A 25,211-nucleotide genomic window follows, 5' to 3' on the forward strand; every position below is an offset into this window, starting at 1 on the left:
ATCCGCAGCACACAGCAATAACTGTAGGAAAATTTTCCTTGCTGAATTTTAGCCTTGCAATGAAATACCTTCCCTTCAGCCTTCCAAAGACACACTCACATTCATTCTGTAGCTGCACAGGGGATAATAAAACCTTCCCTTATTTCTGTCCAAATTGCTGGTGTTTGGCTTCATAAGCCAGGGAAGCAAAGGGAAGGTAGAGTTACTAAGAATCACAATTGGCATAGAAACTCTGTTAATGTCAACTGGATGTCTGGAAAAAGTGTCCCAGCTTTCAGCTTGTCAAAAAGTCATGTATTTCTAAAAATCCCAGGTGGTACGGACTTTTCCAGACCAGCCAACTTTGTGTTGTCTGTACATCAATCCTTGGTGATCCACCAAACTACATAACGATCAAGAAACACCCATTTTATTTACTTGGAGGCTGGTGGTTGGGAGGGCACAGAATGGGGACATGCGTAGTCTACTGTCTCAGCAGTTAAGGAAGCCCGTATTGTTGAATCCATCTATTATTTCCTGCATGTTGCCCTGCCTTACTGTATAGGAGGACATGCTTTATTGCCTTGCATACCTCAGTGAAAACTGCCTGTTGATTTTCCAATGCCAAACTGCTTCCTCACTGACTGACAGCATCCAGGGTTGCAAGTTTCCATATGGTGATTGCCATTCATTTCTGCCTTGCAAGAGCAACTCTCGTCTTGGTGTTTCTGTGCTGTAGGACTCGGGTGAGCTTAGCACATAACTGAAGGGATGTGGAGTTCTACATCTCAAAGTTCTGGACCCCAGTGCTGATTGACCTAGGTTCACATGACATTCCAATTGTGCCACTTGGTACTCATTGAACGGGAGCACCCTTTGCAGTTGTATGAACGGCTGTAATAGTATAGCCACTACATTCACTGTCCACTCATCTTCAGCTGAGTCTGAGTAGTGCAGCCTTGCAAATACAACAAAGTTTCCTCTCTGTGCCACATCCATGCTGTTATGAGTTTGAAAATGGTGCATGAGAGCAGTAGATTATGTGGCGGAACAATACGAATTGTGTGCATTTAACCCAAATTCCCAAAATTTCCTGAGAGGAATGAGGTATCCCACATATACAGCAGCTGCCTCATAATGCACAGTGACAATTTCCAACAAGGTAGTGTTTCTGAAGGCAGCACGGAGGACACTGGAATGCTTATCCACAGTACAACGTACCTTTTGCTGGTCTAACTTGATACTGTATGGACATGAGGGATCAGCACAAACAATGAAATGTAAATGCACTCTGCTGAAATAATTGCATTATGCTGGCAAAACTTTTCCTGTTCAAAGTTTCTAGTGTAGATAAGACCTTAAGGCATTCTAAAACCTGAATTACACAGTACCCTGAATTGCACATATAAGGCAAACCAGTGCATCTATGGAAGGGCAAAAATCATGGGTAAAGTCAAGAGGCAAGAGTTCCCTGTTTTCTACTCTAACAGGGCTGGCTACATTGCTCAGAGTGAGCCCTAGCATTTATGCTCGCTAAATTACATTTCATCCAAACAAATGGAAAGGCTATTGTGGGAATGATCACCCAAACCTGTTGAGGCTAAAATGCGACTCACAAATATGATATACAGAGCTCCTGAGGACTATAAAGTGAACATTTCTATGATGGCCCTTTGATGATTATTAACACTTAGCACTTATACAGAACTTTTCATCCATTGATCTCATATTGCTTTACAATGGTAGGTAAGAATTACCCTGATTCATTGATGGAGAAACTGAGGCACAGAAAGGGTAAGTAATTTTCAGGTCACATGGCAAATCAGACTATATTTTGAATTTTGCCTATGTCTCCTGACTGTCTACTATCCTATCACCTGACAATACTGCTTCTCTTTAGGTGTAACAGCAGTACACCTGAAACAAAAATATTCCAGCAGTGCTGGATGCTGTGGAAACATATTCAGAACAGAGCCCATGTTGTAGAAATAAGCAGTGATATGGTGTTCTAAATCTAGACCCATGTGGCATCATGACTCACATCATCTGCTTTTTATTCCTGCAAATTTCCCCTTGATATAGACCGTCCTGTTTCTGTCACTTTCTGCTTCCAAGCTGCCACAGATTGCCCTCAGTGTCCTACACTGATCTGGTATTATTAGTTTTTCACCACTGTCCTCAGTCTCCTCTCCCCCAGGTGTTGTGCATCATCTGTTGCTCAGTTGGAAAACCCCGGTAGATCCACTTCATTGGTGATGAAGTGGTAGATCCACTTCACTGAGGAAGCTCTTTATACAATGCACTGTTTTGCAGGGCAAAATTTCCTGTTTAATCTATGCTTTATGAAGCCCTGGAATCAAATTCTTGACCTCAGAATTCTTTGCCTGCCTCTTCTTTCTGCACGTGAGCTGTCTGGGACTGCTATGGTAGCAGGGTGCTCTCTCTTATTGCCATAGACTGCTGCCATATCACACAGCAGTTATCTGAGCTTGTGAGTGCTTTGCTTGCTAAAATGTCCAATGTATGCCCTAGTTTATTTTTTTGTCTGACCAATGACTGCTAGGCATTCTGCTTTATTGGTCTTGTTTACTACTCAGACTGAATAGAATGGGGATATACTTGTAATTAAGGTATGAAATTATAGGCGAGGATTGTATTAGGGTGGGTTTGGGTGTTGCTGGTTTTAATACTGTACAGTATGTGTATTTATAGGATACACAGAACACCAGAATAGGATGGAATAATTACTATGTGTTCACAATAACTTGCTGCTGGACAACAAAGCATGTTTGGCACTAGTCCAGCAGTGCTCCTGACAGACCTGTTCCTCTTGTTTAGAGTTCTTCATTGTTAGATGAATCTGTTCATATATCCACCCAGGTTACTGGGTCCTATATGCTGCAGATACACTCAATGACAGCTGTAAGCATCTCGTCTTGTAACCAACTGTGCCCGTGAATCCTCTCTGTTGCTGGCCTCGTCTCAGCGCAGGATAACGACTGAGACGGAATAACTAGGTGTGCATGTAGTACTGAATTGTAGGACCAACTAGACAAATATTAATAACTCACCTGATAGTTATATAATATTGGTGGGTCCACGTGAACATTTTTCACCGTCCCATCATGCCATTCAAACTGCATCATTGCTTTCTGAAAGGATGAGAAAACACTCCGCGGTTTAAAGCAACATGTATGTTGTAAGTTACATAAACAGGACATTCTTTCCATTGAGTTTATTAGTGAAGAAATACACAGACTGTAGTTAATGACATTATATGTCTGACTTAAATCCATAAATGTAAGAAAACTAAAAGTCCATGGAGTTTCACCTGCTTACATCAGGGCTGAATTTGGTTCTGTAAGCCTAAGAGGCAGAACACAGAAGGATATTTAAACCTGCACAGATTAGGCATCACAATTTCAAATAAATACTACTTTTTCAGATAAAAATCTACCAGACAACCTCTTTGGACTGGATGTTCTATACAGGATGAAAGCTTTCTGAGCAGGCCACACAATGAGGCATTATACTTTTTAAAAAAAGTTATTTATTTGGGGCCCGTGCTGCAAGGTACTCCTGCAAGAGTATTTGCAACTCCAATGAAGTTCAAGGATGCTCAGAGTATTTAGAATCTCACAAGGTCAGTCCAGAGAAGTTATTTAGAATCATACAACTAGGAATACTGCTCTCTGTGGCAGCAATGCTACACAATTGAAAACAAATATTTTACCTTATTTTTCCATCAGCATACAATGACTTCAGGTAACATGAAAATAACAGAGAGATTTGGATACATATTCACCCAAGGAGACAACGCCTTCCTTCACCCCCCAAAAACCCCATATCAAACCAATCAACCAACCTTTCCCCCTCAAACAACCACCCCCCCCAAAAAAAACCCCACTTTGGAGAATAAGCTTTACAGTGTCATCAGAGTGTAAAACACAATTTAAAAAATTAGTTTCTGGCAGCCCAACAGAAGTTCCAGAGCTGATGTCCCCTCACTGAAAATGCCCTACCTCTATCTTCAGCCCCGTGCTGTAACCAGGAGGCTAACAGACAATGACAAGGAAGCTTATAAAATACGGGAGAACTAAACAAAATTAGTGTGCCCTTCTCACATGCTGGTAAACCACCCTTGGCACTCAGATGGCCTAGTAGAAACACTGCAAGCTGGGAGGGGTTGCAAGCATTTAGGAGGATAGGATTCAAATCCAAAATGACCTTGACAAATTGGAGAATTGGTCTGAATTCAACAAGATGAAATTCAATAAAGACAAGTGAAAAAAATACTTCACATAGGAAGAAAAAATCAAATGCACAACTATAAGATGGAGAGTAACTGGCTCGATGATAATACTGCTGAAAAGGTTCTGGGGGTTACAGTGGATCACAAGCTGAACGAGAGTCAACAATGTGATGCAGCTGAGAAAGAGGATAATATCATACTGGGATGTATTAACAGGAGTGTCATAAAATCGTCAGTTTTAGCTGGTAATGAAGGATGCTTAGGATGGTAATGCAGAGTCCTGCACTTAGGACGGAAGAATCCAATGCACCGCTACAGACTAGGGACCGAATGGCTAGGCAGCAGTTCTGCAGAGAAGGACCTAGGGGTGACAGTGGACGAGAAGCTGGATATGAGTCAACAGTCTGCCCTTGTTGCCAAGAGGGCCAATGGCATTTTGGGGTGTATAAGTAGGGGCATTGCCAGCAGATCGAGGGACGTGATCATTCCCCTCTATTCAACATTGGTGAGGCCTCATCTGGAGTACTGTGTCCAGTTTTGGGCCCCACACTACAAGAAGGATGTGGAGAAATTGGAGAGAGGCCAGCGAAGGGCAACAAAAATGATTAGGAGTCTGGAACACATGACTTATGAGGAGAGGATGAGGGAACTCGGATTGTTTAGTCTACGGAAGAGAAGAATGAGGGGGGATTTGATAGCTGCTTTTAACTACCTGAAAGGTGGATCCAAAGAGGATGGATCTAGACTATTCTCAGTGATAGCAGATGACAGGACAAGGAGTAATGGTCTCAAGTTGCAGTGGAGGAGATTTAGGTTGGATATTAGGAAAAACTTTTTCACTAGTAGGGTGGTGAAACACTGGAATGCGTTACCTAGGGAGGTGGTGGAATCCCCTTCCTTAGATGTTTTTAAGGTCAGGCTTGACAAAGCCCTGGCTGGGATGATTTAGTTGGGATTGGTCCTGCTCTGGGCAGGGGGTTGGACTAGATGACCTCCACAGGTCCCTTCCAACTCTGAAATTCTATGATTAACTGCTTCATCTGGGGAGGACAAAGGAATCGCCAAAGATGCAGAAGGGGTCACATGTTCCTCCAGATGATGATGATGATCAGTACTCTGTACATCCTGTTTGGGATCACAAATACCATGCTGTTGAGGTTGTTGCATTGACTTGGGAGGCTCAACTGTAGGGGAGGCCATCTATTCCTGGATGAGGTGTGGAGGGCGGGCTCAAAAAATATGGTCCCAGATAATGAGGTTGAGGATTTCAAGATGCCCAATAAGACCAAGACAGCATACCATATTAGGAAAAACTTTTTCACTAGGAGGGTGGTGAAACACTGGAATGTGTTACCTAGGGAGGTGGTGGAATCTCCTTCATTAGAAGTTTTTAAGGTCAGGCTTGACAAAGCCCTGGTTGGGATGATTTAGGTGGGGATCGGTCCTGCTTTGAGCAGGGGGTTGGACTGGATGGCCTCCTGAGGTCCCTTCCAACCCTGATATTCTATGATTCTGTGACCATAAGGATATGGCATATGAAATCATGGTGGAGGAATCCAGGGAGTCTGCATTTTGCCTGATCCATGTCTCTCACAGCAAGAACAACATCCTGATGTGACCTTCTCTGATTCCTGCTCATGGATTTACTCAGGCAGTATCTGCCATGAAAGAAGGACTTCTGCTATAAGCTAATGAAAAAGATTCCAAAATGTAAACCTAATCTCTGAAGAACTTTGGGAGGTTCTAGACAATTCTCCCTGAGATATAGATATTGGGTGCTGATGAGGCTGGACGAAGTTAAATCTTCCTTATCAGTACCCTAGGTACTGACAGAGGCTTTGTAGATGTTGGTAATGGTGTCATGTTTAGAAGGTTAGGTTCCAGTGCAATAGTTAAATCCAGATGTTGCAAATGTAGCCAGAGCAGAGGTCGATTGCACTGAAGGAGGCGATATTGGAGGCACTAATACTAAGGGGATTAATGTAGATCTCATTTCTCTATGTGGTACCAAAATTTCTGGAACTGTAGTTAGTACTGATGTAGGAGGTTTGGCAACAGACCTCAAATGGTACAGTGCCAGGGCTGAAAAATGCATTTCTTGTTATAGAGTACAACTGAGGTGCAGGTCAGATGTATGATAATTCTTTGACTTCCTCTTAGACTATACTGGGGATGGTGGTAGGTGCTCAGTTATGGTCTTAGATGTCTGCTCTTCTCTCCCACATATAGCTAGAGCAACTGACTGACCCACACAGGCTTGTGCTGCAACATCACTACCTTTAGAAAATGTAAGGTCTTTTGGTAACTGAAGAGACCTAGAGTACTAAGGTTAACATCCCCGATTAAACAGAGCACTAGCCAAATGCTGCTGCAAACACCAGCCACATCTTTCAACCCACAGTTGAAAGTTCTCCAAATCAGACACACTCTTCACTGAATGCTCCGAGTAAAATGTTTGTCGAGCACCTTAGCTTTTGAGCATGTTTTGATCTGCAGATGGGGCACTTGTCCAGAATGTGTCCTTCTCCAAGGCAAAAAAAGCATTTAGAATGCCCATTATTTCAGGGCATTGCTGCTTTACATGAAGGGCAGGACTTAAACCCTGGACACCGTCTCACACGTGAGGCTAATGCCTCAGTAGTAATGCTATCTTTAAACAAAAACAAAACACCCGCCCCGGCCGCCCCTCCCCAAAGTCAAAACACCATGTAACGGTCCTCACTCAGGGGTTGGTTGGGAAGCGTGGCCTAGTGGTCAGGGCTGTGACCCATGACTGGCAGGGGTTTGGTAGGGAAGCCTGGGCCCTCCCACTCCACCAGGCTCTGACCCAGGGTCCTTTGGGGCTACCAGCAGTCTGGCTACTGAGGCGGCTTAAGGCTGCCATCCCTGGGCCACTTCCTATCTCTGCCCCTACCCCAACCTGGGGGCCAGCTCAGTCCAAGGCTTTCCCCTCCTGAGATAGTCCAAATCAAGAAAGATAAAAAGGGATTACCAATGTCCAAGGTTCATCTGTGGGGGATAGGGGAATTCTTCCCTCTGTGTTTCTGGAGTTGGTCCTCCCTTCCCTCAGAAGGGCCCTTTGTGGCAGTTAGATTAGAGATATTGGCCTTCCCTCTGTTCTCCACTGCAGGAGCCATGGGTTGCAGGTCTGCTCTCTTCCAGGTCTGCCCCCAAATTAGCTGTTTCTGTCTTTTAATTCCTCTACCAAATAGAACATCTGCTGCAGATGTGGTTGGGTGTGGCTGGCTGGGCCCAAAGTAATTCCTGAACAGCTAGTTGCATAGTCTGGGGTTTGTACACCCATTCACACACCACCACCACAAAACCTTTTTTGCCAACAGGCTAGGAAAAAGGAGTGACAAGAAATAACTCACTCTAAACTAGTTCTGTGTTAATCTAACACTAATCCTACACTGACAGTTGAGAACTATGGGGCAGTAGGCAGACCCCACTGCTAAATTCTGTCTCACTGCCACAGGTAGTAAGAAGAAACTGAGAGGTGGTTGGGTCCCTTCTGTCCTTTATGCACTTTGGGGAAGGGGGGAAATGCGTGTGTGTGTAGGCGGGTGCAAGACTGTATGAATGCCATGCCACAATGGACACTGCTTGCCAACACATTGTGTGTGCATGGGGCTCATGTGCAGTTAGAGTGGGATCCATGTGGACAAATACTCAAGAAGCAGTCTTTTCCCTATCTCTTAGATCCACTTTCACTTGCTAATACCCACTGTTAAGATCCAATGTGGAAAACCAGATTAAACCTGCTACAGCATCCAGGGTATCATTTTTTGTGGTGACAGATAACAATCCTTTAGAGTAACTTCATTTAGTTTCCTACAGTCCCATACAATCTTGTTCCGCCATCTTTTTTCTTAATCAAAAATATGGGTAAGGACTGTTTGAAAGTTCATTTATTCCTTCCTGAAACATTTCCACAATGCCCTAAAGAACCTCTTCTCTCTTCACAACTGGTACATGGTATGGGGTCTGTTTAATGGGTTGATTTCCCCCGGTGTCAATCTTGTGCTGAACCAGTGTAGTATAACCTATATCTTTGACAGCATGAGAACAACCCTTGATTCCTAACCTCCGCCCCCAAATTAGACTTTTCTGCTGCTTTTTATTTAAATGTATATTGCTGCACTGGAACAACTCCAACAGAAACTCTGGGAGCTCGCTTTCACCTCTTTCTCCCTTAAAGTTTTCCTCTGTACCAGCTTTTACTAGTTCACATTTAGCAACTGTGATTTTCTCTTTTTCGGTTTTAGTCAGAAACATTCAGTAAATGAACAGGAATCCATTCCTGCTTCAGATTCACAAAAAGTTGGGTAGCTAAAATTCCCACAAAACCCTGGGTCTCAACACAAGTCTCAACCATTCCTTATCTTTCTCTTGCTGGAAAAATACTACAGCACACAGCTGATATTATGGTTTTAGCCCAGGAGTTAAGACAACTTGCTGACTAACATTCCCAAGCATTTTCAAAATGCCTGGTCTCATATCTTATATTTGAGCCCATACTCATAATTCTTCTGCTCCTATTACATATTCAGTAGCCAAATTCCCATTATTGTTTAAATGCTCAGACCTGAAGAAAAAAAAAGTGGGGCTACATCTTACACCTTCTGAATTTTCCCCTTCGTCTTGGTGTCTCCCAATTTACTGAACGGCGTTAGGGACTTTTGCTATATTTTGTGACTCTCCGTTCTGGCTGCCCCTCACTGTTATGTAAGGGGAGGCTGCGCAGGAAGCAGCAAATAAGGAAAAGGCTTGTAGGGCCAGCCAATTAGGGGAAGGTTTATTGGATGAGCCAATCAGGGCCAGGCTGGCCCATATAAGAAGGGGCTGCTGAGCAAAGCGGAGGCGGATAAGATAAGTTGCATATCTGTGTGTGTGTGTATCTATCTATCTATATCTATCTTACTATATGTTCCATTCTATGCATCCGATGAAGTGGGCTGTAGCCCACGAAAGCTTATGCTGAAATAAATGTGTTAGTCTCTAAGGTGCCACAAGTACTCCTGTTCTTTTTGCGGATACAGACTAACACGGCTGCTACTCTGAAACAGGCTATAAAAAAGTGTCATTTACAACACCCTGGATGATGTCTTTGGCTCAGATCCAGGTGAACCAGTGCAGTCTATAATTATTTACTCTACTCTGCACTGGAAGCTGCAAACCTTGCAATTGCACTAGTTCAGCCAGCTGGCTTAACTCATACCACAATACAATGCCCGAGGTTTGGAAAATTACCACACATGGGTGAGTAATATCTGGCTAACTCATCTGTACTGGTTTGAACATTTTAAATCAGTTTTCTGTGGTTACTTATCTAAATTGCCCGAGAAACAGTTTGGTGCATTGGCACAGCAATACTGTAGAAACATTTTAAATATTTCCTTGAAGAATTACAAACATAGCTCAGACATCAGGCTGACTTTGGCATGTCAGTGGTTTTACCTAAGGACGTTTAAAAAGCAAAGAGCACTTGGTTAATAAAGTGAGTTCTGGAGAGGAAAGAGCTGCAGCTTTGTGAAAGTGAACATACATTAAAATTAATCACAATCTTGTGTAACAGATAAAGGAATATGAAGGAGGAGGAACAGGTCCCAAATATTTACCTCATGCAGAGTTGATGACACTGTTTTCTGAAGAATAGGCACAAATTCTTCCACAGATGAAAAAGCGTTAGGAGCCAAAACTTGATAAAGGCTTAATTTCTTGGCTATAACAAACAAGGAAAATGCTAAATGAAATATACACTTATTTTGTAATCCATGCTTCATACCACATTAAGCTCTTTTATATGCAATACCTTTCAATCCATTTGTCTTTAACCAGCCTGCTGAGGTTTTGGCCAGGAAGCTTGGCATTTGTATAACAAGAGGTCCTTCATGCTTTGGAGGCTTGGGTAGGAAACTAGCAGGTGTCAACTTGGTAAATTCTGTGGAAATCTAGATAGATTTTAAAATGCTTTATGTAAATATCAATAATTGTTTTCTCAATTTTAAAACATAGAAGCATACAAATGTAGGGGTGAAAGGGACCTTGTGAGGTCATCTTGTCCAGTCCCCTGCACTGAGGCAGGACCAAGTATACTTAAACCGTCCCTGACAGATGTTTGTCCAACCTTTTCTTAAAAGCCTCCAGTGATGGAGATTCTATAACCTCTGTTGGTAACCAGTTCCAGTACTTAATTATGCTTATAATAAGCAATTTTTTCCTAATATCTAACCTAAATCTCCCTTGCTGCAGTTTAAACTAACTACGTCTTGTCCTGTTTCCAGTGGACATGAAGAACAATTGATCACCGTCCTCTTTAAGACTTCTCAGGTCTTTTTAGTCTTCTTTCCTCGAGACTTAACATATGCCCAGTTTTTTAAACCTTTCCTCATAGGTAAGGTTTTCTAAACCTTTTATTAATTTTGTTGCCCTTCTCTGGACTCTCTTCAATTTGTCCACATCCTTCTTAAAGTGTGGTGCCCAAAACTGGACACAATACTCCAGCTAAGGCCTCACCAGTGCGGAGTACAAGTGGTGTATTTACCTCTTGTGTCTTACATACAATGCTCCTGTTAATAGACTCCAAAATTATAATAGCCTTTTCCACAACTGTATCACATTGATGGCTCATGTTCAATTTGTGATCCATTATAACCCCCAGATCCTTTTCAGCAATACTACTGCCAAGCCAGTTTTTCCCCAGTTTGTAGTTGTGTATCAACTTTTCCTTCCTAAATGTAGCACTTGTCTTTATTGAATTTAATCTTGTTGATCTGAGACCAATTCTCCAATGTATCAAGATTATTTTCCCACAGCAGTTTTACATATGCTAAAATGTGAGGTACCAGTTAGTAGCACAGCTAAAAACTGGCAGAATGCTGTAAAAATATTTTGAACATAGATAACATTTCCAATGATCCCTTTTAAAATAGCTTTTGGAGTAGAGCATTCCACTGCATACATTGTGTTAGGCACACTGCAAACCTGTGGATTTCAATGGGATTGCATATTATTACTGCAGCACTAGGGCTCAAAAACTGTTATATATGTTCTTAGCACCTCCATAACTATCAAGGGCTGTACAGAATATATAAAAGGAGCAGAAGTGGTGCCTCTCATTGTGCAGTAGTGTAGAAAGTCATGCTTCTTCAAAATAGTCCAGATGTCAGTCCAAAGACCAGTGTGCCTGCTGGCCAATTCTACAACAAAAGGGAGCCATTTGGATTTGTTCTCCATGGGGCAGAGTTTTGCCCCAGTATGCTTATTAAAATCTTACTGTTCTATAAAAATTGAAACAAAATTACAGTTAAATTTCTCAGCATTATCTTCTCCTCTGGCTGCTGAACAGGGGTTTCCTCTCAACTACGTTGAGATGTGTTTCCACTACTGCTACATCTGACACTCTTTGGTCAAACAGAAATGGTTATGGTTTAAAAACACACCCAGCTAATACTTTCTTGCAAACAAAGTACATCATTTCACTTAAACAGTCTCCATGCATTTATTTACACTACAGAAAAGAAGTAGGCTTAGGTTTAATTTAGGTTAAGTTTATTCCCTTTGCATCAGAAATATGTATTTACTCTCATCAGTCTCCCTTGACCGCACTTGCTGCTCCAACTAGCCCTCCTTCTCTTTTCCATCTCTAAGCTCACTGAATGCATTGTCTACAACTTCTTTCTAGAGTTCCTCTCCTCTAACTCCATCCTGGACCCTCTCTAGTCTGGCTGCTGCCCCTTGCACTCCTCTGATCAGTCTCTCAACAAAGTCTCTAGTGACCTCTTCTGGGCCAAAGCTCAGGACCAATACTTCATACTCATCCTCCTCAACCTGTCAGCTGCCTTCAACCCATGCTTTTTTCTCTTGAAGTTTTATCCTCCTTCAGCTTTTTTAACTCCATCCTCTCCTGGTTCTCCTCCTACCTCTCTAATTGCTTTTTCAGTGTCTTATCTGCATAATCCTCCTCATCCTTCCCCTCCAACTTTCTGTGGGGTCCTAAAGGGCTCCGCCCTTGGTCCCCTCTCTCATCTCCCTCTCCAATTTATCTCTGGGTAATCACATTAATAAAACACCTCTGCAACTATCATCTCAATGCTGACCACACACAGATCTACCTTTCTACTGTCTCCTTTTATCCAAATTAAAATCTCTGCCTGTCTTTCTAACATCTCCTTGTGGATATTTAGCTGTCAGTTTAAGCTCAACAGCTTCAATGGGGCCCTGATCCAGGACAGGGGCTCCTAGGTGTTATATTTGCAAAACAGATAGAGATAGCTAGATGTAAAGTAGGGTCTGAATGAATGCTTCCCTGACAGCTAGCTGGGAGGGGGAGAGACTTTGTGTGTATTTATGTAAATACAGTTTGCTCCTGCTCTGCTGAGATATCCAGCAAATAGAGTGGTGTTTTGCTCAAAGGAATCAACTTTGGCTGGTGTGGGTTACAAATCACTTTAGGACTGAATGAAGGGGTAATGAAATGCTGTTACCAATGATGTAATTATTGTAGGAATACAGGGAAGCAGGACTGTGCTTAACCAGTCGCAAATGAGGGGGGGGTCACCCTCAGCTGAAAGGACCACATTAAGCCAGGGGCTCGAATGCCAGAGCCCTGTGAAAGTAAGAGGGGTGGGGACAGGGATCCCAGCCAGCTGGTGTGTAGACTCTCCCTAGGAGTCCCCAGAATGTTTTGACTTGTTCCTCCCCACAGTTCAAAGAAAGAGCTAAATAGGCTTCATTAGGAGCCTCTTTTGTTATTTTAAATGCTCAATCAGAGCTGAAATCAGTTGTGGTGTGACTGTGTTTCTATCCAGGCTGCCAAGAGCTCAAAATCACTAAGAAACTGATTTGCAGAGGTCACAGCAGAGAGGCAGGTGATAGCAGGAGGTGACTGACAGTCAGCTGGCGAACAAGTGGTTGGTGAGGTGGTGAGCAGAGCAAGTGGCCAGCAGGGTGACTGGCGGAGGGGAAAGCGGGTGAGTGGTGAGTGGCTCCTAATGAAGCCTAAGGTGCCTCCTTACCTTTACCCGGGGTGGGAAGTGAACTGTGCAGATGCACCTCTGAACTCTGGGTCTGCACTTACCAAGCACAGCAACTGTGAGAGGGGTGCAGAGAAGGGACAGGCACATTAAAGGGACTTTTGCACATGTTTATGAACCCTGTTTGCAGTGTTTTCCCAAATTAACGCCAAGTTACTTCCCTCCTTTTATTAAAAGTTTCTTTTCTACACTCAGACTCTGTGCTTGCAAGTGGGGAAGTACTGCCTCTCAGAGGCGCCCAGGGGTGGTGTGTAATTTTCCCAGGTTACTGGGTGGGGGCTCGAGCTGGTTCTGTGTTGTATTGATGGAAAGAAACCCCTAGATATTGAACCTGGCCCCGGTTGCTGATGGCTTCGCCTGGCAGAAGGGTTACATATAAATAAATTTTCAAAAAGGGATATATCCTAATTTTACAGAGCACACTAGAGCTTATGGAGAACACATCATGCAGATGGTTCACTGTTGTAGCTTGTGTGGCCAACAAGTTTCTGGACTGACACTGGAACTAGTTTGGAGAAGCATGGCCTTCAAAGACACTATAGTGTGGGTTTGATTCCATCTGGTAATTACAGAGCTGGCAGAAATACATACTGGAGTTGCTCTGCCCTAGTGCTGTCATAGCATTTATTATGTCTATAAACTGCTCAAGAGTTATCTCCTTAAAAAGAATGGAGTTAAATTTAGTCAAAAATCCTATTCTGCGAGATGTGAAACATATCCAGAGAAAGAAACACAAGCAGAAGCTCCTATCAGCTGGTGTTTTCCCTTGTCTTAGAGACAGGCATTTCTAGAGTCCATGAGAAAGTCCTAGTGACACCTGATGGAAGTCCTCTAACTGCCTCCAAATCCCCCGGAGGAGAGGGCCCATTCACCTGCACAGCATTGCCCCTTTTACCTACGAGACAGAAAAGCTTACTTTGTTTTTAAAAAAATCTTATATGCATCTAAATTTTAAAAAATAGAGCTGTTAAGCTCATTTACATTAAGGGTGGTAAGTACAGATGATTTATTAAGCTGTTTCTAGGTTGTCAGGCCCCCAGCAAGTACATGATGGCTCGTGTATGTGGCAAAGAAAAAGATGTGGCATACAAGACAACATAGCTCCTTCTACGCAAGTCAAAGCCAACAGAAAGATGTGATCAAGAAGCATTTCCATCTCAATAAATCCGTGCAGCAAATTCTTCAGGTGCTTTACAGAAGGAGAGACAGGCACAGGAAAATATCCTTTTTCTTTTTCCCAACCTCACCAAGGGCATAGGGAGGTTGGAAATGGAAATAAATGTTAATGAATGAGGCTAGCTTTTAGGTAGGCCAGCATTTGTTTTGGTGTCCATTATGGCCACATCCTATGTTTTAAAAATATTTTCCCTGCTGCTCTCTTTTTTGGTAAGTATTTCAGTTTACCAAAATAATTGTACCCAGAATGACTCCATTCAGGATCCATTCAAAGCTTTCCCTTACCATTTGTTAGTATTTATCTGATCTTACAAAGTACAGCCAGTAAATAGCATTTAAATTTATCATTGTGATCTGTTAGTATAATATGTTTTCCCTATTCTGATCATTAATACAGAGATCTGCATGTCTGTGCTATACACAGATTATCTGAAAACAAAACAAATACTGTACTTACATCTTGTACTCTACCAATAACTGAATCACCAATCCTTCCCTGGAAAGTTTCTTTGATGCTGCTGAGAATGTTCTTAGCTTTTTGGGATTCACAAAGCAGTAGATAAACATCGCTACTATCGTAATTCTGTTATGCAACAAGAAGAGGAAAAAAGGTTGAAAGGATTATACAATTCCTATGTTGTATTCAGTGTAGTTGTAGCTGTGTTGGTCCCAGGTTTTTAGAGAGACAATATAGGTGAGGTAATATCTTTTATTGGACCAACTTTTGTTGGTGAGAGAGACAAGCTTTGGAGATGCACAGAGCTCTTCTTCAGCTCTGTGTGGCTTGAAAGCTTGTCTCTCTCACCAACAGAAATTAGTCCAATAAAAGATATTACCTCATCCACCTTGTCTCTCTATGCTTCATAGTAAAACATCAAGCAAAATGCCAGCTCATCTGACACTGACACCAGTTATTTTATGGGCACTACCAATGATGCTGCCTCGCAGAACAGAGTAAATGTAGTTGTAGGCATTAAGATTGTGTACAGAAATGTCTCCCATTATTTAGTGAACATGAAATATTTGAATTAGTCTTCACTGATAAAGCCCATAGCTTTCATGCTACTTAGAAATTAGACCAGTGGTCCCCAATCAGTGGAGCGTGCCCTCCTAGGGTAGCATAGAAGAATGTTCATGGGGCACATCAGGGCCAGAACAGTCCCCATGGGGCAGGGAGGGAGTGCCCCAGCCCCACTCTGCCCCTAGCTCTGCTCTGTCCCCAGCCTCAGACCCCGCTGCCAGCCCCCATTGCGGTACGGCTGGGACCCACTCCCAGCTCCGGCCCCAGACCCACCCCCAGCTGCAGGCCCAGCTGCAGGCCCCCTTACCCCGTCTGTGTCGTCCCCCCCACAGCTAGGGCCCTGTTCCTGGTCCCACTATATCTGCAGAATATCTGAAGAAGTCTCCTGCACCCTTAGGAGAGCATTCCTGATTCTTGAAAACATTTAAGCATATATTTAATTTTAAGCAAGCTCTTAAGTGCTTTCCTGAACAAAGACTTTACTTACCAATTCTTTTTACTATAAATTGCTACAAAGACGAGAACCTATTTCACCAAGAGTGACAGCATGAAAATAAACAAACAAACAAATGAAAAGGTTGTTCTGTCTACTTCTAGCCTAAACCTACCTCACTCTTTGAAGAATAGCAGTGATAACGGCCTCCAACAACTTCTGCAAGGTTCTTTAGAACAGCCTACATATATGAAGAGAAGAAAAGTTACTTAAGATTTGGGCATCCCAATTTATAGGATTTCTTGTTGCTAATCGGCTCTCTAAAACAAACAGAGTAGCACCCTTAGCTGTGTGTAGCAAGGGCTGCAAACAAATTTAAGATGCAGTAATCTTTTCTATGCTGTTATACTTAGGAATAGGAAAACAACTAAGATAGCCTGAAGAGACTGATAACAGGTGACAAGATTGGTCACAGATAAGCTTCACCTCTGGATTAAAATGCCATAGTTAAACCTCTTCCTTCTAAAGGGGAAATATTTCACAGCACTCACTACTTGAGATTGAGATCCCACAATAAATATTTGAAAACATAATTTAACACTTCTGTAAATCTATGAATGTACAAAATATCTTAACTACAGCTCAAAAGGAAACAAACGACAGGTCGTTTTTAAGACAGATACAAAGAATGATTACTTACAGGAGGAACATGATTGCTACATTCATACGTAATGGTGTGTATCAGCAGCTTTCTCCCCAAGGTACATTGCTGAATATAGTCAGACAATATTTCCGAAGACTGATCGGGGCTGATGAAAAATGACATCCACAATTCCATCAACCAAAGAGTAGAAAAGGTCATGCTGGTCAAACTGACGTGCTTGTGGCAGGGGTGGAGAAGAAATATCAAATCACAGGAACATAATTTAAGCATTAAGCAAAAAGGGGTACCTGCCATTTTGTAACTTTTTATACATTTGTGTATCTGCTCCCTTTTCAACAGTTCCTCCCTCTACTCTGAAAAGCAAGTTCTAAAATAGTTTCATATGATTCCATATTTGTCTGTAATGACTTCTGGATCAAATTTGCTTGGTTTACAAGTTCCTGTGTGATGCTAGGCAAGCCACATACAACAAACTTTCCATGGGTATTTACTTCTGCATGTAATTAAAGGCTGTTTCATAATGCATATATACAAAGGGGCCAAATTGGGTCTGCCTGGGCAACATTCACTCTGGCATTTCCTAATTTGAGAGTGCTTGACTTTGAAAACTTTTAATCTTCTTAAACCTTAATTTTGTATTTCCTAATTTTTTGTAGTTTAGTTTATTTATTAGAGCAACTTTAAATGATTTTTTTTGTCTTTGAATTTCCTTAATTCTTTAATAGAAATAAAATCTTTTATACCTGTGCTATTTAATTAATAAAGCGCTTACACATAGGTTGCCTTCAGTGAATTTACCTCAGACTATCATTTTTATGGCCATTTCACCACTCAATACCATGTTGACATTGAAAGTAGTTTAATTAAACTGTATTCAAAGATAACTTTTTAAAATGCAACTTCAATTTTACTAAAACTTCTAAATTGTACCAGAAAACTGATTAGGAACTCTCAGCTACAATTTCTCACTTTTTTTAAAGGTAAACATTCAGAAAGCCATACCCCCCAATTTATAAGAAGCAGATAAACAATCTACATGAAAAGGAGCTGGAATTTTGCATCTTATTTTCATATAACCCTTTCTGAGGAAAGGAACAAGCAATAAGAGAAGAAACAGTGCAACTTTCCCCAGTACGCACCCAAAGGGGAAACACCACAAACTTATCCAAACTCAGTCTGCTTTCCTTACAACTCCTCCTGGGACTCTTCTTTGTAAGAATATTATGGGAGTGTGAGGTAAGCCAGCTAGCCAAGGCATCCATTGTCATGACAACTCAAACTGGAGTGAGAGTGACATATGGCTGATGTCATAATGTTCCTGCTCAAGCACCATCAGGGAGAAACTTAGGTGTACTCTGTGTGTGTTGGGGCGGGGGGAAGGAATCAGGCTTCTCTTTCCTCAAATTTCCTAAAAATCATCATCATTCCACACACATATGAATTAGTGGCTGAATGTTGGTTCAAATTCTTCATGGCATGTTTAGAAAAAAAGAGTTTAAAAAATGGTGAGACACTGAGATGCACACCCTGTAAAACAGAAAATTAGGGTGCAACCATAACTCTAGTTTTGTGTACTGGTGTGGTTGGGGAAGCACCTAACAGTGCTAATCCTTGCTGGAACTTCCAGGCACCCCACTCAGGCAGGCTTTGACCCATTGGCTAATTGTGCCTTCAGTCCTATCCCCTTCTGGGGGGGTTGGAGAGGTTTAGCTCAAAAATGTTCTTAAACAAAAAGCAAATCCAACTCAACATTGGGCCATCCACCATTCTTCCCATGGGGTGTCCAGGCCCTTTCCTTTGGGATTGGTTGCCCAACAGTCTCTTACTGTGTGTGGTTTGCTCCCTAGAGTCTAACTTCTCCCTCCCAGCTGCTGCTCCGACTAGTAGGCTCCACTCTATGCAACTGTGCAGGCAAAGCTCCCTTCAGGCAAAGAGCTCCATCTTCCTTCCTGGCCAAGCAGGCCTGAAGTGAGCCAGGCTCCCTCCTTTTAACTCCCCTCCAGGTTTGGCACTGACCGCAGGCATAGCAGGGTGGGGCTAACTGGGCCCACAAGTTCTCCTTAACCCCTTCACTGCTGTTTTGAGACTACTGTAAAACCGTAATAAATCAGACCTGAGCCAAATCTGCAAACCTTTCTTTGAATCTCCTGTGTTGGTGATTCAGTTAAAATGGAATCTGGATCCAGACTACCCCAAAATATCACTTTAGCAAAGCCAACAGTCTCCTCAATGCACCTTTAAAATAAATTTAATAAGTAAATATAATGGAATTAGTCCATATTGGTTACCTGTGCCCTCACCAGAGTCCTTTATATATTATTCTTTTCTTGCACTCGTTCATTTCAATTATGCAAACTCTAAAATGGACACCACAGACTGCAGAATTTAAGTCCAAGATCTGTGTCAGATCAACACTGGCTGCTGGCCAAAGCATTGTGGATTCTATTTTGCGCCAATGCTTATGATCAGACAGCAGATTAGTATGAACACACAATGCTACTTTACAGAAGTAATTCCAGAGCCATTCACATTCCCTCTGAAATCCTCAGTGATGCTGATGAATTTTTATTGACACAATACTAGTGTTAGACATTCTATTTATCAACAAGAGGACAAATTTGGAAGGGAAAACTATTTTCATATTGTTACAGAGAGGATTAGCAAGTAATAAGGGTTAAAATAGAAAAAGTAGCACACATGTAAATGAGGAAAGAACTGAAGCATGAATCTTGAAGAAACTGAGCTGTTTGAATCTTGTAAGAAAGGGGGATGTCAATAATGTCTCTTTAAAAGATAAAAATCTAGCCTAATTTACAACTAGGCGGAAAGTATAAGTCTGAAGCATTTAATTCTTTATGCAAATTAACATTTATTGCCAGTTTAGACAGTGGACCTACCAGCTTCCTACAATAAGGACCAATGAATTCAGTTCCCTCATTGTAAGGGCCTTCTTTAAAGCTTTCAGCAAATTACAGCCTCCACTGGGTTGTAGCTCCTGCACCCACTGCCTTGCTTCATCTAGGCTAGGAAGACAGAACATTAAAAACTTATTCTACACTTAACTAGTATATGGCCTTTTTTATTCAGCATTAAGATCACATACCCCCCTGGTTGATGGCTAAGATCTCCTGTGTGATTTACCTGTATGAATGAGCAGACTCATTTGCAATGCATTCACAATTCATTTCTGTATTTTTTCTGGCACAAAACTACAGCTACAATTCACTATGAGCACAAAACTGCTCCTAATTAAAAGGCGGCCCTGTTTGAAAACCCATTGTTACAAGCTAGGAAACATACTTACACGCGCACATTGACGTTTGTTGGATTCTCCCATAGAGATGAAATTTCAGTACCAAAGGAGAGGAAATATAACTGTTTCTTATAACACAGCTGTTCATCTATTAGACACTTAATAAAAAATGTTAGTGAGTTAATATCCCTCCTATTACTGGAGTTATGTACAAGAAAAAAAATTGTGATTTGCTAAAGTCAGTTCAGACTGTAGTATTCTGAACTACTATATAGGAGAACTTGGCTCAGAACTGAAGTGACACAGATTTAGTTTTAGTTTGGCACACTGAGAGACAGCAACTTAACCTAGTCCTTGTGCACCATGCTGACATAGTATTCCTATTCAGTTGGTTAAATGGGGAAACACATACTGTGTCAATTTCATCAGCACCCTTTAATAAACAAGCAAATGAGAGAGAAATGATATTGATTCAGAAAGCACATGTTCACCTATTGAGCTGTGATCATAGGAGCAACTGAAAAAGAATGAAGCAGCTATGATAGGATGTCAGATAAAAGTAGCTTTCACTTCTAGGGCTATACCTTAGGTAGGTTATTCTAGGCCCTTGTCAACCAGAGAGTAACAATTTTCTTGAAGTATCTTTACTTATGCTGCACAAATTATCAAAGAAGTAGGTGCAGTCAATTTTAAGTAACCTTCACTGGTATATGAAGAAAGATTGTACAGAGAAAGCTTCAAAACCAGAAAATATAATTGTTATTGTGACATTATAGTGTCTACCTGTAATAATCCTCATTAGAAACACTTTGTAAAAATAAACACAGTTTTGTTTCTTTTGGAAGTTGGGGAAGAGACTGTAAGACAGCAAGGTCCTGACCCAACAAAAAGCACACTTTGCTGCATCCAAGTGCATAAGCACAACTGCATCCTATTCTTTATAGGCATAGTACTGTATGTACAACTTGGCTCTCAGGTACTATGAACTATTTATTTCTATTATGTACATTACTCTAGCACAGGGGTTCTCAATCTTTTTCTTTTGGAGGCCTCCCCCCAACATGTATAAAAACTCCACAGCCCACTGTGTCACAACAACTGTTTTTCTGCATATAAAAGCCAGGGCCAGCATTAGGAGATAACAAGCAGGGCAATTGCCCAGGGCCCCATGCCACAGGGGTCCCTACAAAAGCTAAGTTGCTCAGGCTTCGGCTTCAGCTCCAGATGGCAGGGCTGGGAGCCCTGGGCTTCAGCCCCACACTGCGAGGCTTCAGCTTTCTGACCTTGGCCCCAGCAAATCTAACACTGGCCCTGCTTGGCGGCCCCCTAGGCGCCCCCGGACCCCTAGTTAAAAACTGCTGCTCTAGCAGATGCTTTTGAAGCACATCTGTCTGGGGTTGGTTAATATTTGAAGTCAGATCTTCAATTTTTGTTATTGTGGCAGATGCTTAAAATGTTTGAATCTTGATATTAAACAAATAATTTCTACTTTAAAAGTGATTAAGGTAAATCTATACATCTCCAACAAATTAACTGTTGATACTTAGAGTAATATGTAAATAAGTGATTATTACACTTACTTTCTTCCCTGCACTCAGAGAATCTTATTTAACTTACTTTAAGAGTCAGAGTCTCTTTCAGAATTATTTACCAAAAGGTCTTTCTGGAACTCAAATAGTCGAGGTTCACAACTTATATCAGATACATCAACCAGAAGTCCAACTTTGTTCCCTGTTATAAGGCCGAACACCTAAACATATAAAATGTTCATTTAAATATTTTGTGCTGATCTAACATTAAATTTCAGTATGTACCTCTTTATGCTGCCATTTTCATTTAAAATATTACATATTTATTGTCACTGTTACTTTTTAAGCATTAAAAAAAATGAGACAGTGGCAGAGCAAAGAGAAAGAGATATGAGTTTTGAATTCTACCTTCTGTTCTGAGTGGGCAATACTCCCTCTACCCCTAGATGACATGTTTGTTACTTGAGAAAATGAAGGATTACTCAGTTCCATAGTATCCCCATCATGCCAGTCAAGGGTGCTAGCTTTCTGGATGCTGCCGATACGCAATCCCTGCTTATAAAATAGCCGTCTGAATAAAGGCTCAAAACATATCTCAAATGAAACATCTATCAACTGAGAAGACAAAACATAGCTCCATTGTGCTCTAGTTACTCACAATATGGGAAAAATACAAAAAAGCTTTCTGGGTGGGATTCTAGACAACTATTAAACAGTTAATATATCCTTTAACACCATATGCAGGTTCCCCTTTTAAAAGCATATTAAAAAGTTAACATTACCTTTCTGCTGTCCTCCAACAGCCACTGAATTCGCTGGTGATAAAGTTCAATTGCTCTGACAAAATACAGTGCACACATTTAAATAATGCATTCTCTTAAACGGTATGTCAATTTAAGTTCAGATCTGTTTTTATCATCGGCCAAGTTTTCCATCAGGTGCACAACCGTCGTCTATAAATATTCTATTTACAACATTCTCAACTGTGATACAGCACTAGTGGCTGCAGTGTTAATTATTTAAATACTTCTTTCTCTAAACTTGTTTATTGTTTAAATATCTAATTGCCTTGAAAAAAATGAGATCAACAGAATGCTCTTTAATTAGTTGTGTTTGGATAAAGTGTGTGATGTGTGTGTGTATGGATGAAGGAAAGTTCAGCCAAAAGTCAAGTCAATTCATCCTATCTATTTAGCTTATTGGCTGGAGATTTATTTAATTCAAACCATACAAACTGATTTTTTTTTAAATGGTAAAGTCTCTTGATTGTGGGACAAAAGGAGCAAATTTATCAGTATTGAAAAATGTTTTGGTGATTTGATTACAAAACCTCTTTTTCAATTATTTAACCAATTTTAAAGGATTTATAATTGGGGTGAAACTTAGCATTTGCTGTCCCAGCCCTAGAACAAACTGTTTAAGAATTATTTTTAAATAACTTGCTTTTTAACACCATGCTCATGGTTTTAGAACTGAGAAAAAGTTAAAAGAAAGGATTTTTATGAAAAAGCTCTTTACTTCCCTGGAATGCAAGCCTATTTTTAATTGTTTTGACCAAAATTTTGCAAGCAGCTCATTCACAATGCACAAATAGCAAGTCCTGAAAAGGAGCATCCTGAGGAATCTGGGTCTCTGTACCTGATATATGGCAGTAGACCTAGGAACTATCAGACATATGTATTTATGGAAGATTGAAAGGATTACTATAATATTATTCTGCAGTATACTGAGCATATTTATCAGATCTGTTCTTTAAATGTAAATGTCCTTGATTTTTGGGGTTTGTCTCACAATTTTAGTGACTTTATTGCTGTTGTGGTTGATTATAAACTGTAAATGAGCAGAAGTTTATGTAGAAAGAGCTCATCCTTCAAACCTCAAAGAAAAGAGTTTCTTCCTCCCTCCCCAAAACACACACACTTTTTTAGCACACCAGGCCATGTGGCTCAGGTCTCATAACAGGCTATATAGCCTTTCACTGTTAGGTCATCAATTTGAAACAAACCCAGGTCTATAGCAAACAAAAGTCATTACCCATCTGATGGATGTTCAGAGGCCTATCTGAGGTGAGTTGATTGTTAAGATCCCACTTGACAGGTATCATCACAAAAACCACCATGGGTTCTAATGGACACCGAGCGAACCCATATTCCCCAGCGATTGCCTTTCAACACTGAGGTACACTAGAGGGGCAGCATGGGGGAAGCTTTCAAAGCGGCTGTTTATGTTTCATTTGTTGCATCTCCAGGGTTGATCCAGCCCAACATCAGACATGAAAAAAATCTCATTTTACAACTATCTAAGTTTGGAGGAAGGAAATCACTCTTATACTTTGAAACTGTAGCACATATTATATACTTACTCAGACAGCTTGGCTTCAAAATTAACAACTGTCTTGGCAGCAAACTCTATCTGTTCTGTGGCATTTCTTGAATTCCTAGAATGAAGTATATATTTAACATGAATAATATAAGCAAACTGAAAAGGAGTACTTGTTGCACCTTAGAGACTAACCAATTTCTTTGAGCATAAGCTTTCGTGAGCTACAGCTCACTTCATCGGATGCACCCGATGAAGTGAGCTGTAGCTCATGAAAGCTTATGCTCAAAGAAATTGGTTAGTCTCTAAGGTGCCACAAGTACTCCTTTTCTTTTGCGAATACAGACTAACACGGCTGTTACTCTGAAACCTGTCATAAGCAAACTGATAGATTAAGAAGGGATGGCACTGTACTCACAAGACAATATTGCCTTTCTTTAGGAGATCTTCTAACGTTAATTGCATGGATTCTAAACTGTGGTCTCTTAGCCATTCTTCTGTGGTTTGCACCTCACTGGATTGCATTTTCCTCTTTTGCACTCTCTGTAGATCAGAAGGAGGAGAAAAGTTAAAGGTAGGGATTAGAAACAGCAAGTGTTGTTCAAATGTTGCCAGTTCTGAGGGATGGCAGGAAAGAGGTATTATTTAGTAATTAAATCATTGATACAAATCCACTTGCAGCAAGCAGGAGGCCTTGGGATCTAGAACAGAAGGAATGCTGCCTAGGGTGTATTATGGCAGACACCAAAGAAGGTGTCTGCTACATAGTTCCAACAGGCATTATAGTCTCTTATTTCCTCTTGGAACATAATAAATTAGACGCTTATTAGTAGCAACATACTAGTGCCCTTTTGCTCCTACGTGACTATTGCTGTTATGGGGAGTGTCAACAATTCACAGTATGGAAAGTGTTCTCAGGGGAAATGTTGCTCATAAGCAGTGGTTGCACTTACAAGGTGTTGCTGCAAACAAGCATCTACTGTGCATGTAATTCAACATGAAGTATTCAAACAAATAAATCACTGTGATGCCACTAGAGGTCACTGTCCCCCTTCATTTTCCTGTTTCATAATAGCTTAATTATTCATAGAATCAAAAAGAACTATAAGCTATTCCTCTCTCTTTCTTTTCTTTATTATTTTTTAAGAAATAACCAACAAAAAGGTAGGAAGATACAAGAGTTCTGTTGTTACATGGAGAAGAGAATAACCATTAATGACACTGGAGATGATTTTATTGTGTATAATATATACATTTGCTGACGTAAAGCACTGATATTCATGGAAGTTGATACCTAAAGTACAGAAAATTAGATACTCAATAGTATTTGCTCTCATTTCCTTCTCAATATAAACCCCACAATATGTGAAAAAGCAAACCATGGAGCAGAAGGCAGGTGAAAACTGCAGTCAGAAAAATCTTATTTTGTGAATTTAAACAACACAGGAATAGCTGATAAACACAGCAACATGTAAATTAAAAGAATTATTATAATGGTTGACCTAGCTAGTCCAGAGACTGCCATTAACCTGAGAGTCTCTGGATTA

The 25,211-nt window shown here is 41.0% G+C and overlaps 1 protein-coding gene across 2 annotated transcripts in view; it reads right to left on the bottom strand.

Moving 5' to 3' along the window:
- The window catches only part of VWA3A (von Willebrand factor A domain containing 3A), a 63,392-nt gene that overhangs the window by 34,589 nt on the left and 3,592 nt on the right, over positions 1–25,211 (bottom strand). For both annotated transcript variants that reach the window (XR_014713322.1, XM_084641297.1), the window contains exons 4-15: positions 24,083–24,207; positions 23,708–23,782; positions 22,128–22,182; positions 21,468–21,566; positions 19,868–19,974; positions 19,461–19,586; positions 16,600–16,708; positions 16,075–16,140; positions 14,903–15,028; positions 10,047–10,185; positions 9,853–9,956; positions 3,051–3,131 (exon numbers count right to left, since the gene is read on the bottom strand). Coding sequence is in view for 1 of the 2 variants with exons in the window: in XM_084641297.1 (XP_084497423.1) it covers positions 3,051–3,131; positions 9,853–9,956; positions 10,047–10,185; positions 14,903–15,028; positions 16,075–16,140; positions 16,600–16,708; positions 19,461–19,586; positions 19,868–19,974; positions 21,468–21,566; positions 22,128–22,182; positions 23,708–23,782; positions 24,083–24,207 (1,212 nt within the window). In the remaining variant the exon portion in view is untranslated. The remainder of the gene's footprint in view (positions 1–3,050; positions 3,132–9,852; positions 9,957–10,046; positions 10,186–14,902; positions 15,029–16,074; positions 16,141–16,599; positions 16,709–19,460; positions 19,587–19,867; positions 19,975–21,467; positions 21,567–22,127; positions 22,183–23,707; positions 23,783–24,082; positions 24,208–25,211) is intronic.

The sequence above is a fragment of the Lepidochelys olivacea genome (genome assembly GCF_965140295.1).
Source record: "Lepidochelys olivacea isolate rLepOli2 genome assembly, chromosome: 10".
Taxonomy (NCBI): Eukaryota; Metazoa; Chordata; order Testudines; family Cheloniidae; genus Lepidochelys; species Lepidochelys olivacea.